At 41.7% G+C, this 20,320-nt stretch overlaps 1 protein-coding gene across 2 annotated transcripts; it reads left to right on the forward strand.

Moving 5' to 3' along the window:
• Positions 1-2,782: 2,782 nt before the first annotated feature.
• On the forward strand, positions 2,783-11,297 carry CTXN3 (cortexin 3). Of its 2 annotated transcripts, none has more exons than XM_084629755.1 (2): positions 2,783-3,197; positions 10,665-11,297. In XM_084629755.1, the coding sequence occupies exons 1-2, from the start codon at positions 3,192-3,194 to the stop codon at positions 11,004-11,006; spliced, it is 348 nt and encodes a 115-aa protein (XP_084485881.1). In that variant the 5' UTR covers positions 2,783-3,191; the 3' UTR covers positions 11,007-11,297. The 2 variants fall into 2 exon arrangements, with proteins under 2 accessions (XP_084485881.1, XP_084485882.1); XM_084629756.1 differs by lacking the exon at positions 2,783-3,197 and adding an exon at positions 4,231-4,354.
• The last annotated feature ends 9,023 nt before the right edge of the window (positions 11,298-20,320 follow it).

The raw sequence follows: 20,320 nt of genomic DNA on the forward strand, positions 1-20,320 counted from the left end.
AATCAGCCACTGCTGGAACATGCATGCCTAGCAGCCAGTCTGACAAGATACATAGCTATGAGCAATAGACCAAGAGCAAGGCATTAGCATGTTTCTCTGTCTTCCCTTCAGTCAATTCACATGGATGTAGAGTCTAAATGCAAAGGAGTCTGTAATGCCCAGATATTTGAGAAAGTGAGTTGGAGATAAATGGGCTATTGATTTTTTTTTTCTTTCTTTCTCTTGCTCACTGTCAAAGATTCAGTCAGTCAGTGACAGCAGCATTGGTAGTCTCAGACCTGCTTGCATATCTCGGAAACTTCTCTAGATGAGTTCCTACAGAATGTTTTCAATATTCTGTGACTTTCAGATCTGTCAGTTTTGCACAGCTCATTCTGAGTGACATGGCAGGGTGAAGAGTGAATCAAAATTATTAGGATTCTTCCAGTGATGTGGAGGAGTCATGGTAACTATTGGTGCAGAGGTCTCATTCCATCTCTGGGTGACATTTTAGTATTTCATAGCCTTTTGGAATGGTTGTGCAATAATAACCAGCTAACTTCAAAAGATACCTTCAGACCTATTAATAAAATCACACCAAGAACATCCCTTGAACACCAAATAGAGTCAGATATAGAGATGCTGTAGTTTAATACTGTATTTAGAATTAATTCGTGGGATGGTTTGAGTATTACCTCTGGAGAGCAATTGACTAAAATGGCTATAATATTTTTTTACATTGCTGTTCCTGCAGAGTGTTTTCACCAAATGTGATGTATGTAATCTTCACAAGCACAGCTCTACAATGCCATAGTTACAAAGAAAAATCTTGAGGTTCTTGCTGCGGCAAACCTCAGTGCAGTGAAGTGTGAGCACAACTAGAGTAAGGACATGAGGATTTAAGCCCATAGTAAATATCATGGGACAATTGTGGGAGGTATTGTTAATTTGGTAACTACAGCACAGTGATGTCATTGTTGATATCAATAACATCCAAGGCCACTGCATTAAAGCCCAGTAAACTCACTGGAAAGACTCCCATGGACTTTATTGGACCTTAAATGAATATCACTGTTGTCATCTGTTTGTAAGACTTATAAAATACAAAACAAAAAAGATAAAATGAATCTTTAAACCCATTGTTTCATCAGTTCTCTCTGTCCTCATGTTTATTAGCCACAAACTGCATTCACTGGAGCATACATGGGTTCAGAATTGTGAATCTCTACAAAGAAGGGAAGACCAAAGGAGAAAAATTCTAGAATGACAGGTTCTAAATAATTGGAAAATATCTACAACTTTGTTTAATATAGTAAAACAGCCTCTCACTTGCAGTTTTCCTCTTGGATCTAACAAGCCTCTTCCTTCCTGCCTTTATCTTTTGTATTCATGCTGATCCTCTAGCTAGGAAAGAAATTGAGTGGATTAGTATACGAAGGCTGAAGCCTGTGTCACAAAGGGAATAATTCACTAAGAAGTGCTCAGCAGAAACAGTTTATTTTTTAAAAACACCAAAGTACCTCCCTATAACCCACATAACGTTGCTGGGAATCACAAAGCTGTCCTGAACTGGGCTCTTTTTACAGTGAGGCAGTAGTGTACTACCTCTGTGCTACCAAGACTGTAAGGCCTTGACTAGCTACACGTGTAAGTTGTACCACTTTCCAGTATAATTAAAGCAGCACAACACCCTAGTGTGGACACAGTTATACTGGTATAATTAGGTTTATACTGGTATAGCTTATTCCTGTACAGCAAGGGGAATAAGCTCTACTGATATAACACTGTTATTTCAGTTTAACTGCATCCACACTAGGGCTTATACAGGTATAACTCTTTCAGTAAAAAAAACCACACCCATAACTGAAATAACAATATACCTGTACAAAAGCTATGTGTAGACCAGGACTCAAGCTCAGTACAAACGCTGTTTCTGCATCCATGCTGCTGTTCCTCCCCACCTGGAGCCACAGGGCTCTTATAGCGGTGTATGTGGAATTTTGCATTTGTGTGTGATGAATTAGTGGCGATATTATATATTTACTATGGTGAAATCAGACAAAGCATTAAGGGCCAGATTGCATGTAGTCCTTACACTGGCCTGCAGGGGTTGAAGGGGAACCACAAAGGGCTCCCTCAATAACCATCAGAGCACCTTGGGAAACAGATTATGCCTTAGATGGGAAACAATTTGTCCTAGGATGCTGCTGGGGGCACGGGTTTCACACTGCCCCCTAAACAGGGCAGTGGCACAAATGCCCCGATCTAACCATAAATTGTTCAGCCATTCCCCTGCCCCACCCCTGATCACCCTAAAAAAAAAAGTGGAAACCAGGGCGCAACCAGTATTTAAATCAATTGACACACCATTTTAAAACTAGTGTTGTTTTCTTTCAGGAAGGAAAATAAGAACCATTATGCTTTACAGAGTATTTTTCCCCTCAAATAAAGTAGCTACTTTATTAAGGGCAGCTTTTGCACATGACTTGAAAACAACTACGGCTTCCAGAAAAAAAGAAATGCTAGAAATAAGTTTAAAAAAAAAGCAACAGCTATGTTGATGGCCAGATGCCACTGCCATCAGGTTATTTTTATATAGTAAATGTAGCCCAGAATTACTCTCACACATTGTTCTTTAAAAGTCTTCTAATTAAGGAGTTTTCTTGAAGGTCACAAACAGTAATCAGATTGGCTGATGAATGCTATTTGGCATCAAAAAAGCCAGATTACTGACAGCAATCCTTACAGTAAAAAGAGAAATACTGGTATATTTATGGCTTTAATTTTAGCAAAGGTACGGGAATGCCCTGTGATTTTTTATTTATTTCTTGAACTACTTTTGAGTGTTAATATTCTCCTGAAGACAGTTTCAGACAGATTGCTAGGCTGCTGCTCTACTCAGTGAAGCAGAATCTACTGAAGAGTTGCTGAGGCAGAACTGAAATCATAGCTCGCCTCAAAGAAACGACAGTATTGTCAACTAATTACTTCTAACACACAAACAGCATTCTTGTATAACATTGTTTTTTATGTAAAAGTCTAAGCCTTTTAAAGGCAGCTCTAGTGCTTTTAGGTGTTCATCCCGGTTCTTTGCAGTCCCTGCTACTTTGCACTTACATTGCGAGCAAGGTAAAGAAGAATGGAAACTAAAGATACCTGTAACTACCCGTAACAGCTGCAGAAGGAAATGGGTCGGGTTTTCTCTCTACTAGATGAAGGTACTTGTATAACAAAAACTGTATGCCCATTTTACTTATTTATTTAATAAATAATCTTTATATTTTACAAGCCTGGTTAATACTGTTTATATGCAATATTTCCTGGATAGAGGGTAAGAATTTGTGACATGGAGATCTAAAACCTATGAAAATTAAATGTATCTAAAATAAATTAATACAAAGTATAGTGACCTTTACTGGTTTTTTATATTTATTTTTTGAAAAGTTCATTAAGGTTAACAAAGTTAACCTTTACTAATGAAGGAAAAAGGAATGCAAAATATATTAGTCTCACTGAGCAGCAGATTTCTTAATCTGGAAAGATTTGTAACTGTAATAGGATTATTTTTTCCCAGTGGGATCCAGCCTAATCAAATATTTTAATAACATGTTAGCTTAAAGGGCTTTAACATTTAATATATTATGGACATGCCTTAGCAATATGCAATGGGGAAAGAATTACAGTGCTAGCATTTGTAAATTTTGCTAGCTACAATGCTAGCTGTAAACTTTTTAGAAGGAAAAGTACATGGAGACAAAGGGAAAAGGAAATAGTGTATTTTGTATGGGGTTCAAATGGTGTAAATCCATTGAAGCTATGCTGATTTATACCAGCTGACTCTCACATGCTGTTCCTTTTGTTTAAATCCAATTAGCCAGTAAAGGGAGCAGTTACTTCGACAAAGTCAGTTGCTAATTGTGGCACTAAGTGGTTCCCCCAGTAACTTTGCCCCTATGTGCATATGCATTACAATAGGGTGTCTCATTAAATGAATACACGCAGCATATATACAGTAATACAAAATGCTACTTCTGTTCATCTAAGGTAAAAGATACAGGTGCAGTTTAAACATTACAATATACTATTCAACATAATTACAGTGCACAGTGTTATTGGAGAGGCAGCCAAAGAAAAAGTACTGTTCCTTTTATAGTAATATAATGATAATACCCCTGAAATCCAACTAACTCCATCAAGTTGCTTTAACAAAGTCAGTCACTGATTCTTGCACTATGTGGTCTTTTTCTTGCCAGACCACCAGAGGCTCTGCCCCTAAAAGCTGTTGGGAAGAAGACGAGGATGTGTGCGTGCATGGGGGCCAGTGGCAATCTGCTGGTCCTGGGTTCATAAATAGGAGAGGGTGAGGCAGTATAAAGTAAGTCAAGAGTCACTGCAGTCACACTCAGACTGTGCAGTGACTGTTGTCAGGGTCAAAGTGCGATATTGTACATGAGGGTTGTGAGGCATAAGTAGATACCACAGTGGGCATATTTAATACAATTTGTCAATTTAGTGGCTATTTCTGTGAAGTCATATGTATTCCAGGTGGCTCTGATATGTCTATCACTACAATAGAGTTGTGAGCGTATGGAAAAAAATCTTTGTGCAGATGTTTAGAATAGGGATATTTGAGTGTGAAGAAGCTTGTGTGGTGTTTCTATGTAAGGAAATGCTGTGATTAATCTGCTAAACTAGAAAGGATAGTATAGAAAAATAGTACATGTGGCTGTGACACAACTTAGGTCTTGCATGTAATCACATGATTTACATTACACTAGATAAGCCATAATGGAAACCCACTTGTGCCATTAAATCCATATACTTACATGATATTATGCATACTTGTGAGGCACCTGGTGAAGTCACAGAGACAAATTCTGCCCTTAAGAATGAAGTCAGTGAGTTTGCATGGGTGTAACTAAGGGCATATGTCAAAGTGGGTCAAAACTCTATAAATTGTATATCTATATGGTTTCAGCGGGTCAGCTTCCTCCACTGATACAGCTCATTTTAAAGGGTTGCCTGTTAATTTTAGGTAATTTGCATAAAACAACTATATAGCAGGTGATTTATTAAACAATAGAGATCAATGTAACCTGGAATACATTTAACCTGGAATTTCATTTTTAGTCTGTGGAAAGGGAATTTTATATGGAAGTTATATAAAAATAATAATTCCAGAATTTTTATCTCTGAATTTCCTTTGCTGATGTCTTTAAAAGCCTGGAGATTATGCATTCTTCATCACACCTAGAAACAAAGGGCCAAATCCTGAGCTAGTGTTAATCTGTGGAACACCACTGACCGCAGTGGACCTACTTCAATTTACATAGGTGGGGGTCTAGCTTAGAATTTCATTTGCTACCGAACATCAACTGTGTTTCAAAAATTAGGCGGTTTTGCAAATATTTGACTCTGTTCACTGCAGTGTTTATACACAAATGTATAATAATTGCAAAAAACACAACACATTGAATGGTAAAGGGTGAGATTCTAATTGCACAAAAGTCAGCAAATTGAGATTTCAGGTTCCCTCTTGTACATATACGTTACAAGAGTCTTTCATAAAACAAACACAAATCCTATATTAAATTATATAAAGTAGTATTTTATATAAATGGTAATAGAAAAAGGTGGAGTTTAAACATAACAGTGCAAAGTCCAATTCAGTTACAAACACAGTGGTTTTGGAAGAGTGACATTTAAAAAAAGAACAGTTCCTTTCTGTTGTCCTCTTGATCGATCAGCCCTCAGAGGGGGCGCACCGGTCACAATATGCCATTTGAGGTGTTCTAGCCATTCCTTCAGCCACTCGCTGGCCAGGCTGCCAGTGGCAATGGACACCCAATTGGCATAGCACACTGCAGCCCAGAACCCCTGAGCTCAAGCGATCTGCCGGCCTTAGCCTTCCAAGTAGCTGGAATTACAGGCGCACGCCACCATGCCTGACTCCATTAGTCTGTTATATTGTTTTCAAAATAAGAAGCTTTGCCATGAACCCTAAAAAGAAATCATTAAAAAACACGACAATTTTCAATGAAAGTTTGCCTTTTTCAAAACCGAGTGTTAGAAAGCCTGGAAATGCTGATTTAATGTGCACTGACCTTAACTCTGGCTGCATGTTCCTGGTAGCCTGCGTCCCAACTTTCTAAAGCAGTTTCATGTATTCAGTAAGTGCATCTGTATCAAAGCTAGTAACCTACTCAACTCAATATACTTGGGTGATTTGACTCCTGCAGGGGCACCTCAAACTTTAACAGTTCACCTTCAGATTTTCAGGTAGGTGGTTTCTGTAGCATGAGATAGGTAACTGAACCAGCAATGATATACAGGTTCACAGCATCCAGAGTAGATGTCCAGTCATTGTAGATTGGGTGAGTCTGGGTGAAACTAGGGAGAGGTCAAAATTTGGTTGATAATGATAACCTTGCCACAACTTTAACAATGGAGAGAGACTGTCCAAAAGAGTGAGAGATCCTAATGTCATTCAAATGTGCAAGGGGACAGAGTTAAGCTGGCTGTGGTAACCCTAATTCTGTTTCCTGACTTGTTTGAAATAAAAGTTCAGTCCCTATGTGGCAATAACATGGTCCTTGGTACGTTTCAATTATTGTTTCAAGGAAAATGATGTATTCCATTAAACCAGACCTCCACTGATTTCTTCATCTCTGCCTAATCCACAAAAACAAAACAAAACCTTCTGGGCTGGCATTAATCATAAGCATTTGTGTTCTTTTGTTTTAAAAAATGTATAGCTACTATAACCAAGTGTCTTAGATTGAAAGTGCCATCTCAGCCAGAACTATAATAAAACGAGCTAATGGTTATGTGCATGTTAGCAAAAATGAATGGTAACAACAGAGCCGGATGTGGACAGAAAGGTATTCAATTGTGTACTCATTAAATGAAGGATTATTCATATCGGTGAGGAAATCATTTCAACAAGAAATTGAACTTGAATGCCTTTACCTCTAAAAGCTACTTATTGAGTTAAAGGCTAATCGGTTTGCTCAATCAGTCTTAATTCTACTTAAGTCATATAGACAGCTGCCTGGTGCTTAGACAAACCTCTGTTTATAATATTTTTTCCCTTGGGGATCTCTAATCCAGGTAATAACCTGGCCTAGCTCTGGCTGGCTTTTAAAATCAACAATAAGAAACATATTCAGATCACCACAGTCCTACTCTTGTTTTGATCATCTGACAGCTGCCACTACAGTCATAACTTTCTGTGATGCCTATAATGTATTCCTCTCTGGATCAATGTATACTTATGCAATATCATTATTTGAGTTTTACACCATTAGCATCAATGTTGCATAAACCACTGCATAGACAAGAAGGTGAAAAGTAATGAGGGGTGGAAGGATGGTCTTGTGGCTAACGGAAAAGTGGAAATCTGGCTCCAATCACTGACTTTGCTCCTCTGCTTCCTTTGGGCCCTTTGGAAAGTCACTTAATCACTCTCTACTTCCATTTCTCAATCTCTAAAATGGAGATGATAATATCATTTGTGTCATATCCCAGTGGGGATCAAGGCCTGTTGTGCTATGTGCTGTACAAACAAGTAGAAAGACAGTCTGCTCGAAGAAGCTTGCAGTGTAAGATGCCACTCCCCGCCCAAAATCTGAACATGAAAGGGACCCTTTAGGCACAGAACTCCTCAGAACTATGTGGAAAAGTTGCTTGGGTACTTCTGTGGCACGATACCTTCCATCTCCCAGGCCCCCCAAAGATCTCCCCAGGGATCTAGGATCTATACTGGGAAAGGGGATGCAGGCTGGAGGAGAAGAGGGTAGGTTGTGGATGGGATGGATGCACAGGTGTTTCCCAGAGAAGATAATACAACTTGAGGTTGTATTAGCATTTCCCTGTAGCCCTCTATACTGGGGGCAATGTTGCCATGAGGAGTCCCTGGTACACAGCTCCAATGGAGTCACACTGTCAGAGTGCTGTAGGAAGCTGCTAGAATCACTTAGCCATCTCCTTGAGACCCAGGGATTCCTACACAAAGGGAACTCACAGTTGCTCAGGAATGGTGCAAAGGAGCTGGACTGGGAGCTGAGAGTCTGTCCCTACATGTTTGTTTGCGCTATGGGCAGTGTAAGATCTCTGAGGTCCTTATGTAGTTGTTTCCTTGCTTTCAGAAAGGTGAGTTTTGTAAATGATGTGAAAGATAAGCACTTTGCTTTCATTTTAGCAACATTTTGTTGTTGGATTTAACTTTTATATTGCAGTGGCCACAGTTAGGATCAGAGCCCCATTGTGCTCCAGTGAACTCCAGTATGAACTTAAGGCGAGACCCGTTGTTGGTGCATGTAGTTATAGCATGATAATGAGCAGTCTGGGGCTGAATGGCTGCCGAGTCCAAAGCATGCTTCACACCTCTGTTGATACATAAAATCAACTGAAACCAGTTATGGCTATGAGAATGATTACCCAACCCATCTCTGCATCTGCAGTCATTCACCACACACCCCATTTTTGGTGCCTGTTCAATCCTTAAAGAAAGTAATTAGCACACAATCTTTAATAATTCATCAAATGATTTTGAAATCAGGTTTCTTCAAAGAATACAAAGCATTTGTGTTTTACTGAGCAATATATACCTGCTAAGTTTAAAATGAGGTTTTTCAAGTACAGTAAAAATCTGAACTTTCTTGACAGGTGAAAATTTCCCATTTCTCACCGACCCCAAAATCCTTAGCCCATTTTTAGATGATTGCACATTATTGAATGTATGTTTCCAACCCTTTCCTAAATTACTCAAATCTGTGCTGAAAGCAAGCATGACAAAATGTATCTCCAAAATGTAGTTTTAGGAGAGACTTTCAAGCTCCAATTCAACAAAGAATTTAATATTGTGGTTAACTTAAAGCACATTCTTAAGTCATTGTAGTCTATGAGACTTAAGCATGCACTGAAGTGCTTTGCTAACTCAGGGCTTTGGTGACTAAAATGAAGGGTTTTTTTGTAGCAGTCATTTGTCTTCAACCTTCATTATAGCATCATTTTCAAAATGTTATAATCCTGTGTCTCAATTTCTGTGTTTTTATAACAAGATTTATCATTGGACTTTAGTTACATTTCTTCCTCCATGTATCATCTAAGATTTGACACTTTTATTAAACTGCTTGAGCCTAAGGTTACAGCTCTTTTTATTAGCGAGGCTCATGAATTTTTCATCAGCTGGTAGCTGGAAATATACTTTCAAAGATATGAAATTAACAACAAATTAAATTTATATCGTTCTGTCATTTCAGTTATACATTGGATCGGGCATTAATAATTGTACAGCTGTGACATTTGTTCTTTTATTACCTCTTCCATTGTTTTATCTGAAGTATATGTGGTTTTAAAATTATGCTTCATGTGTAATTATATAACTGCTTTCTCAATACCACATTTAGTGGTAATTATTTTTATTGACATGTGCTTGTAAGTCATTACTGACCAAGTCTCCATTGTAAATGACAGCTAATTCTCAATGGATTTAAATGGCAACATAAAAGTTTTGCTTGTTTCCACAATTTTGTGTCCTTCCTCCTAGTCCAGGTTTGATTTTGTTTAAAAACAGTCTCTTTTCTTACCATTTGCATGAAGTGCACCGATTGTAGCCTATAGTGCTAAATTGGGGACAAGCAGGGATAACCTGTAGCCATCATACCTTATATGGATTTTATAATCTAGATATGTTAAGGCCTTGCCAATGCCTGAGGTGAGACTAAGAGAAATGTAAGTACTGTAGGCAGTGCTGGCGATGATTTTGGTAGGGGACATTCTTATAGCCACATTTAGGCACCCATTTGAATATACTTCACTTTACTCATTGATTTCACTGGGGCCATATGTAAGGATGGCATGATCTGGCCCTGAGTCAGTACTGACCTGATGACACTACACGGCACTACGGCATGCTGTGAAATATGAAACCTAGCTCCTGACTCACTGTATTTACTAAAAGATCACAGATTGAATTTCAGCATGAGGTAAGGTCATTAACTAATATGTTGGGCTACATTTGAGACTGAACTGCCTCCCTAAAATTCCTCTTGTTTCAAATGAAGAAGCTATTTTCCCTGTCTTTTATAAATGCCATGTTGTGCTATGGGAACAGAATGGCTGCCAGCATCCAGCTCAGAGGTGTCTGCATTTCAGTTGTATGTAAAAGATCCCTGTTTGTGTCATCTGGGTACCTTTGGGATCATTATGGATGAAAGGTGTTAAAAATTATATTATTTTCTGACCCTCCTCCTCCAGAACTGCTGGCACAGTAATGACACTCTTCTCCCAGGTGGAATGAGACACAGTCTGCTTCAGACCTGTTCTTTCGGTAGCTTACCTTTTAGCAGTGTTCTCTGAGCAGTGTGATTGGCACCCTGACACTTCCCCTTGAAGATAGGGAAAATTCTATATCAATCCAAATGGTACATGATCAGGAAGCTACTCCAATCACATTTAGGCCCAGTACTTGGCCATCTTATAGCCAAGATGTCTGTTCATGCTATTTAACAGTAATATTAGGCCTTTCATATTATGAAACAAATAAACATGTTCAGAAAACAATAATAGAGGAATGGAAACAACCATAGGGTTCTTTCCCATATGCCCTCTGTGTTCAGATGAGACCACACACAAAAATAAGGTGCTTTCATAGCTAAAATTTTTTTCCCCTTCCCCTGCAGATAACACAAGTGCATCTAAGTGACTTCTACCATGGCCTCAGCAAATTGATGATGAAAATAAGGAAACTGTGGGATTACTTCTTTCAGCTTCCCTGGACAATGGAAGGAGAGCCAATCACTTCTACTTTGTTGCCTCCTGGGAATGTTCCACGAGACGCTAGCTTGACCCTGGAGCAGAAAACCACATTTGTCTTTGTGATCTTATTATTTATTTTCTTAGGCATTCTCATTGTCCGATGCTTCCGAATTCTCCTAGACCCCTACAGGAGTATGCCCACCTCCACCTGGGCTGATGGACTTGATGGGATAGAGAAAGGCCAGTTTGATTATGCCCTGGCTTAGACTGACAACTCAGAAATATTATTTAGAGGAGTTTGTTTTTTTTAAAAAAAACTGGAATGTAGATTTATTTTCCCCCAATTTTCTCAGACATTATAAAAGCCTTGCATGACTGCACAAAATATTAATTTGTTTTTAAATAAACATCAAAGTGAGTTAAACATTTGAAGGTAGACTGGTGATTCTCCTAATGGAGGGGGAAAAATAAAGCTATAACTGTGGTTCAAAACATATTGGAACAATATATAACATAGATGGTATCTTATGACTCCGAATAAGTTTGATTTGTAGTTGCTGAAGAAAGCCTTATTGTTTGAAAGTAGCTTTTTTACAAGCATCAGTAGATTTACAGGTTGGGTAGGAATGTTTTTTTATGAGTTGTATGTGGCAATTAAATAAACTTTTAACGCCCCACTGGCTTTTAAAATAAATGTGGGGGGGGGGAGACTCATACCAGATTTCCTCATGTCACAGTCACAGCTCTTCCAAGCTGCTCTGGTTTATTCCTCCGCCCTTCAGTACAGCTATACATAACACATAGAATGTAGCTGGAGTTCATGCAGATAATTCCCAATTGCTATTGCCAGCTCCAGAGGGCAGAGAGGGTCCTTTATTGTGAAGCCTGGTACCTCCAACCAAGGTGACCCCTCAATTTGCATGAGACACAAGGGCTGCTGTCCCTTAGGAAAATGAATAATGCTACCACAGCTGGCACAGAGTATAGACCCGGTTACCCGCTACACAAGAAACAATGAAGTACATCAACCCAAACCACAGCAAAGGAATGACACTATCCCAAAGTAACAATATAACAAAGGGAGAGTTACTGGGAGCAGGAAAATAGGATCTAGGGAAGGTTAGAGTTAAGGTTAACTAATGAGTACTAACATATCAATACTCCCAACACTTCCTAGACTACAGTTTCCTCCCTAGCACTTTCCCCAGGCAGAGGGTATACTGAAGATGAGTCTAGAGATGAGTGTTGTAGCACCATGAATGCTGGCCAGCTTAAACAAAAAAGGCCACCTTTTGACTAAAGTGTAGCCAATTGTTTGACTACATTTACAGTTTTATATTTAAAATATTTGAGAGACCAAATAGCCAAGTTTAATCAGTTTAAAGACAAAGCACTGCAACATGAAAATGAGCCATCCATACCATTCTTTCTAGGAAGCAATCAGTTGCACAGGATGGCATTCATCTTATACAGGAGATCTGATTTGAAACTAGGTACCTAAGTCTAGCTATATTTGTAGTACAAATTAAACCTGTTTATAAGTTAGAGAGCACTTGATAAGTCATCCACCAGTCTATACTTGTTTTTTGATACAATCCTGTACCTTCCTTATCTTTGCTTTGACTACCACGTTCCAGGTATCAGTAGGTCATGACAGCATTCCCTAGTGGTACCAGGAAATACCATTCATACATGTTGCTTCTGATAGGTTTTGTATTTGGCTGTGCCAAACTGTTGCAAATGTTGCAAACTATTATGGGATGTTAACATCATTCTGGAAAAAAACATAACACAAATCACAAGTAATAGAATTTAGCATAACTACCCAGCATTCAATACAATGTTACTACTGTGCACAACACATATCAGTGTGGTGTGCCAGAAACATAACAATAGATATCGGATAACGCACCACTTCATGAACATGATGCAGTGGAAATCAGTGGTTGCAAAGAGCTGTGGTGTCACATGAGGTTGTCCTGCAGTCAGTGCCAGATTAAGGTATAAAGTATAAGGTAGCTAAACTACAGCTTAGGGCCATGCAATATGAGGGGGCCTCTAAAAAAGAAAAAACTGACTCCATTTCAAATTTTATCGAAATCGGTTGATAAATAAAGGAGATATGGGAAAAAGAAGATTCTCTCTAAATATATACATTTTTGTTCAAATATGACAAAAATATACACATCAGGCTACACAAATACCCTTACCTACTCTTACCCTTCACTAATTGTTCATTATTGACAGGCAGCAGGACAGGGCTGAGAAAAAAATAACGATAATTGCACTTGTAAAATTAGTATTTCTACATGTAAATCTGCTATCAGTCTCCTAAGGCAGCATTTTATTGGCCAGCTGCTTCTGGTAAAATTCTGACCATGCCTTCATAACTTATTTAAATAAATAAATAATCTCACTGCCGACAAAATCGGGAAAATGTGAGGTCGGAGACTGCAATGTCATGAAGCAATCCTGCCAAGCTCATACTTGTATATTAGTGTGTTCTTTCTTCTTTTGACCTGTACATATGTACGATAGTGTATTTAGTGCGCACGCCATTTTCTGCTTCATGCGCTATCCATGCTGCACATGATTGAGTTTGCAGGTGATCGTCTTATGGACTTGGGTCAAGTGGATCTTGAGGAGGATAAATTTGTGTTGGCTTTCCTTTGTCAGTTTCAGGAACCTTCACAGTAAATATCAGAGACTGCTGACGAAAGGATAAATAGAGGATTTTGAGAGCAGTGAAGAAAGATATACATATATATCAAAATATTCTGAGTACTTTGGTGAGCAAGTTATTTCAAACTATGTGCAGCTATGATTTATCGGCTATTAAAGCCTATAATATTCATTATATTTGTTTGCCTATATATTCAGGCACTTTCTCAATGCCTGTCTAGAGATTACCAGACTTTTTTCTGGTAAATGCTTTCTTTCTCTTTCGTGCATGTAGCTTGTTGTCACTCTGTGTGTCCCAAGTGTTTACTTCAGATTAATCAGTGGTCCTGGGGGAGACAGAGGATAGACAAACGACTGCAAAGAGAGATGTCTGCCTAGAAGAAGTCTGGGATTTTCTCCTCACTGGGTTTGGTGCATGAAAGATAATATTTTATTATAGGTCGTATGCTATGTAAAAATTCTAATATAGACTTAAAAATCACATACTGTATGCATAATACATTGTATTTTTATAGTATAGCAAAAGAAAATTCCCAACAATTAATTGTTTATTTTGTATTTTTTATATTGTATTGTTTATTTCTACTTTACTTACATATGCAATTAGTTCAAAGAATTTGTCTAAAATTTATTTCTATCATGATGTCATTATTACAGAGAGGGCTGCTGAAAATGAAGATTATTGTTCTATTTTTACAACTTCACCTTTGTATATATGCAAACATAAAGCTTTTGTGTTTATATATTCAGTGTGCTTTCTGTGAAAATAAGAAATTCATTTTTTTATGGTATGGGGCCTCTTACACTTGACATAATTTAGGGCCTCAGAATGTCGTAATCTGGCCCTGTCTGTAGTCTTACGAAGTTGTCACCCCAGACAGACATATACTGAGGAAGAATAGGCAATACCTTCTACACCTTCCAGAAGGAAGGGAAGTAAGGGACACTAAGTTTGCCATTTTGCCTGAGAAGGTCTCAGAAAGGCAACAACCACCACAGGTCATGATAACCAAACCCCAGGACATTAAACTGGCAGAACAAATGACGTTACCATCTCAAGACAACAGTGGCATTCAGGGGCATGCACAAGAGGGGCAAGCAGGGGCATGGGCTTCCCCGTAATCATTGTGGGCACCGGACTCCTCCAGCCCCGGGGAATGGGGGCAGCAAGAGCTTCTCCCAGCCCTGGGGCTTTGTCCGGGGAGGGAGAAGAGCGAGCTCTTCTGGCCCCAGGGCAGCGGTAGAAGCTGACAGCTCCTCCAGCCACGGGCCTTCACAGGGGTACAGAACGTATCCCTCCAAAAGGGGTCAAATTTAGATTCCTGCGCATGCCCTGGTAGCATTGATATTTCAAGAGAGACTACAAGTCCAAGTCCAAGTCCAAACTACAGTGTAAACTGCCTTAGAGGGCACATTGTTAATGAGTTTAGTTAGTAGGCTAAGTATGAGTTTTTGGACTGTGACTTATATAAATGTTGTTTAAGGGTATGTCTACACGGCAATTAAAAACCCTCGAGTGGCCCGTGCCGGCTGAGTTGGGCTAAGGACCTGTTTAACTGCAGTGTAGAAACATGGGCTCGGGCTCAGGCTGGAGCCTGAGCTATGAGACCCTCCCCCCTCACAGGGTCCCAGAGCCCAGGCTCCAGCTTGTGCCTGAATATCTATACCACAATTAAACAGCTCCCTGGCCTGAGCCCTGCTAACCTGAGTCAGCTGGCACAGACCAGCCACAGGTGTTTAATTGCAGTGAAGACATACCCTAAGGCAGGGATCGGCAACCTTTGGCACGTGGCCCATCAGGGAAATCTGCTGGCGGGCCAGGACGGTTTGTTTACCTGCTGCGTCCGCAGGTTTGGCTGATCACAGCTCCCACTGGCCGCAGTTCGCTGTTCCAGGCCAATGGGGGATGAAGGAAGCGGTGTGGGCCGAGGGATGTGCTGGCCGCCACTTCCCACAGCCCCCATTGGCCTGGAATGGCGAGCTGCGGCCACTGGGAGCTGTGATCGGCCGAACCTGCAGACGCTGCAGGTAAACAAACCATCCCGGCCCACCAGCGGATTTCCCTGACGGGCTGCATGCCAAAGGTTGCCAATCCCTGCCCTAAAACCATGTGTACACTTGCAAGGTTACAACAGTACTGCTGTAAGATCATTCATGTAGATGCTCTATGCTGGTGGGAGAGAGTTCTTCCATTGACATAATAAAACCACCTCCATGAGCAACGGTAACTATGTTGAAGAGGTGCAAGTGGCCAGCAGGTGGGCAGGTGGCGGGCGGGAGGGAGCGAAGAGGCATGAGCAGTGGGCAGAGGGGAGAACTGGGGGAGAGGGCGAAGAAGCATGAGTGGCAGGTGGGGGAGGGACTGGGGAGGAGGCAAAGAGGTGTGAGCAGCAGACCGGGGAGGAGGCAAAGAAGCACGGGCAGGGTGACTGTGGGAGAGGACAAAGAGGTGTGAGGGGTAGGTGGGGCACCAGGGGAGGGGCAAAGAGGTGCATGAGCGGTCGGTTGGCCAGCTGGCAGGTGGGGGAAGGGAGCTGAGAGGGGCTGGGGGTGGAGTATGGATGAGGCTTCTTGGGGAGGAGGCTGAATGGGGGTAGGACTAGGATTGGGGCCACAGGCTGGGTGCACAAAGCCTCCCCCAATGGAGGAGTCACGCACAGCCCATGGAAGATGTAGCATTGAGAACAGTACTATTTAGTGGTTTTGTTTCCCAAGCAGAAAGTCTGGGGAGGGTTGCTTTCAAAAATCTTAGGCCCTGACTGAACAGCCAGGCAGGCCAGCTTTCCTTTACATGGGGCAATTAGAATAGACTTTTGCAAAGGAAGAGCCATATTCCATTCCAAGTAGGCAATCTTGGTGTCATGGGGTGATTAGCCCCTTTAGTATGAAGCAGGGTCCAGTGCACCTGTGACTGATTAGCTGCTTAACAGAAGGGCTTAAACTGAGTTTAAAAGAAGGCACCTGGGCTATAGTAGGGAGACTGGAAGAGTCTGAAAGCAGTCTGACACAGGAGGGTGCAAGGAAAGGGGATGGGCGAGGCACAGCACAGCACCCGCGCAAAGGAGTGGAACAGAGCAGGTGAGAACTACCTGGGAGAGTCAAGGCAGTTGCAGAGAGTGGGAAGCTCTGCAGGACCTCCATGTAAACAGCAAGGAATTGATTGAGAGACTAGGGAGGGACTAGACTGCTGACTTTCCTGAACCAGAGCTGGGAGGCTGAAAGGCTATGTTGACACTGCATCTGGGGGTGAGTCTCTAAGCCAGTGGTTCTTAACCTTTACTGCAGCCTGTACCCCTTTGGTTCTCAAAATATGTTCTCGCACCCCTTTATCAAAAATTGTTGCAGTAGGTCAGTTCTTTAAACCTAGATATATTTTTTGTTTGTATATTACAGAAATCATTAAAAAATGTATAATAATAAATGCATAGGTTTGATGAAACAAAGTCGTTGTACTTACATGCGTGTGTTTAGTTTGTGTTTTCGATGATTTACCTTCTAAAAAAATCTGGCATGTCTTGCATCCGCAGAAAGGGCATCATGCACCCTCTGGGGGTGCGTGCTCCCTAGGTTAAGAACCACTGCTCTAAGCCCAGGTAGCCAGACTTGTCCTAGTGGGGCTCAAACTATTGTGATAAAAATAGCAGTGTAGATGTTGCAGCTTGGGCTGTAGTTCAGGCTCTCAAGCCTGCCTAATCCCCTGGTCTGAGCTTGGATGGCTAGCCTGAGTTGCTGCTGGAACCATGACATACATATTGCTATTTTAGTGTGTTAGCTACAGCCAAGCTAGGCATGAGTCTGTCCACCTAGGCTGGGAGGCTTGCTCCCAGCTGCAGTATAGATATATCTGACAGAGCTCAGGCACTGGACTGTGTTTTGGGTTGAAGAGTCATGATGCTGGTTGCTTTCAGGAGAGTGGGGCCCTGGACCAAAGGCAGAAAGGCACTGGGAACTGAGTGCTGCTGGTCTCTATTCCCCTCTCAGGTGGATGAGCTGGAAGTGAGGTCCCCAGAGAGAACTGCTGTATCTCTGTTTTACAGCAGAACTGGGGACACTTGCTTTACCATGAGGTTTCTATGGACTTTTATGTGTACATGACTAAGCCATGCCCAGAGGTGGGACTTTGAATTGGACAATGAGAGGAACTGTATTATTTTTATGGCTGGACTGAGGGGAAACTGAGGCAGATGCATCTGTCATACAGTGCTCTGATGCAGGAGGCTACCCTAGGCCAGGTCGCCTTATTACATTTTGTGGAAAACATGGGCACCTCAATTGGTCTCTGCCCAGAGAGATGCAGTACAGCAGGAAAGTGCTCAAGAAGGGGCTGCTCTATCACGCATGGACACATGTCTCACCTCCCATAAGCATGTAGGGTCACTGACTCCTTAAATGAAATATTGAGACTTAAAAGGGAGGGCCTGCATGTTAATGTAATCACAGGACAGGGAGTTCTGTATCTCTTCACAATGTGGGCTGGGCCCAAATCTCTAGTTTATCCTATTGAAGAAAATCTTTGTCATTTGAAGGAAAAACTCACTCAAAGTTGCTTGATATGTTTAATTACAGTCTTGCATGACAAGGTGTGTTTAAAAATGAGGCCTTTCTTGGTGATCCATGTTTGTTCTCAGTGGCTTCCACATCAAATTTGTTCAGTTTATAACTCAAAGCAAGCTTTTACTCTTGCTAGTACAGTGAGTTCTACTTTCATATTTGAAAATAAAGTTGTTTTACTTCCCATTCTGTGCCTCCTGTGATCAGTGCTCTTGGAGTTCTGTGGCACTTCAGAAATTATTTCTGAAGCAGGTTTTTATAGATTCTGTGCCATTTCTGCAGCATCGATATGAGCCTGCAGAATCTAAGTGAAGCCTACTCCCTTTGTGTGTCATAATAAAAGCACTTTACACTACACAGAGGACTCTTCAGACACTAGGTTCTCATTCTTCACAGCAGCCCTGAGAGGTCAGTACTATTACCCCTGTGTTGCAGAAGGGGAAGCTGAGGTAGAGATGTTAAGTAACACTCCCAAGGCAGAGCCAGCATACAGTTAGTGGCAGAGCCAAGATTGGAACTTCAGAGTTTGGCTCTCTGACCTAGGCTGAGATCACTAGACAATGCTCCTGGACCATGGAGTAATAGCAGAGGTGCCCCTTGATCTCTGTTTCAACTGGGAGGCTACAGTATTCCAAATTGGTCCTGCAGCTGTACTTTGCATTGGGAAATGGCCAGTTCATTCTGCCTATTGTGGCAGATGCACTAGTCCCACTGGTGCCCTAAACTCTACTACTTAAGTCAGCATTTCTCAAATGTGGCCACCAGGGGCTTTTCTTGTAGCCATGGCCTTCTGGACTGTGATTGAGGGGGTAAAGTAGCACCTTGGTGTTGGTTGCTGGGACCACCAGCAGGGGTTGGGCCCTGTCCCCCTCTGGAGACACCTGGGGCACAATGCTGGAAAAGCAGGCAGCCTGTGATTTTCCCACCTTCGCAGGGGTGGTGGGGCTCAGGCTTTGGGCTTCAGCCCTGGGGTGGCAGGCTCTGGACATGGGGCTTTGGGCTCCATTCCCAGGCTCCAGCTGCGCAGGGGCAAGTCCAGGCTCCAGCCACATGGCTTCAGGCTCCATCCCCAGGCCCTGTGCCCTGGCCATGGGACTTCAGGGAAGCACCAGCAGGCTGGAGCCTGGTCCCTGCTGCCTCCCCCAACCCCCCATCCGGGGCTTAATTTGTCCCTAGGCTTGCCAGGACTGAGTACATCTGCTGTGAAAAGTGATACTTGTATGTTTATTAAAATCACTTTTCAGACCTACCATGTAGCAGGACCATATGAATTCTGCTGTAGGCAGGGCCTTCTATTGTGACAGTAGATGGGTAAAGATTAGGTCCAAAGGTGTACAACATGTCTACAGGAGAAACCTTAACTTTGGAAGCTTTCTAACTTTTGAGTTCTTAATTTCTTAATCCTTATGCTAATGTATATTACCTAGTCATCAGTGCCTTCACTAAGAAAAGGCATGCACAGCGTGGGGTATAGTTTTCAGTGACATTTTGTTAGCTCATACTAACTTTATCTACAGTGGCTTAAATTCTTATCCTGCTTAATATAATGTGGTTGTAGCAGTGTCAATTCCAAAAGAAGTTGGTCCTTTAAGATATTCTCCCCCACCAGGTCTCCCTAATATCATTGGTATCAGGTGCTGTGCATATAAAAATGACATTGATGACTGGGTGTTAAGTCTCTGCTCAGGTACTATGTTCTCAAGGTGGTAGAAAGCTCTATTGTTTTAGACTGCCTGGCCAAAGAAAGGAAAAATTACGAAGAGAAGACTGGTTACATGAAGGGTTCCAGCTAAGATAGATAGAACCCAAAGGGAAGGGTCAGGGAAAAAGTGGCTTTCTGCCCAATTTTGGTGATCACTTTTGCCCTCAGTATAAATCTGAGCAGCCTTATGGGTAGGGCCCTACCAAGTTCAGAGTCCATTTTGGTCAATGTCATGGTCATAAGATTTTTTAAATAGCTGAAATCATGAAATTTACTATTATAATTTGAAATTTTATGGTGTTGTAATTTTGGGGGTCCTGACCCATAAAAGAATTGTGGGGGAGTTGCAAGGTTGTTATAGGGGGTGGTCACGGTACGGTTACACTTACTTCTGCGCTGCTGGGAGCCCAGCTCTGAAGGCAGAGCCACCGCCAGCAGCAGCCCAGAAGTAAGGGTGGCATGGTATGGTATTGCCACGCTGACTTCTGCGCTGCTGCTGGCAGGGCACAGCCTGCCGAGCTGGGTGCCTGGCTAACAGTCACAGCTCTTCAGCTGCCCAGATCTGAAGGCAGCGCAGAAGTAAGGGTGGCAATACCTTGATCCACCCTCCCCACCCCCAAAAATAACCTTGTGACAGCCCTCCCC

The sequence above is a fragment of the Lepidochelys olivacea genome (assembly GCF_965140295.1).
Source record: "Lepidochelys olivacea isolate rLepOli2 genome assembly, chromosome: 5".
Lineage (NCBI taxonomy): Eukaryota > Metazoa > Chordata > Testudines > Cheloniidae > Lepidochelys > Lepidochelys olivacea.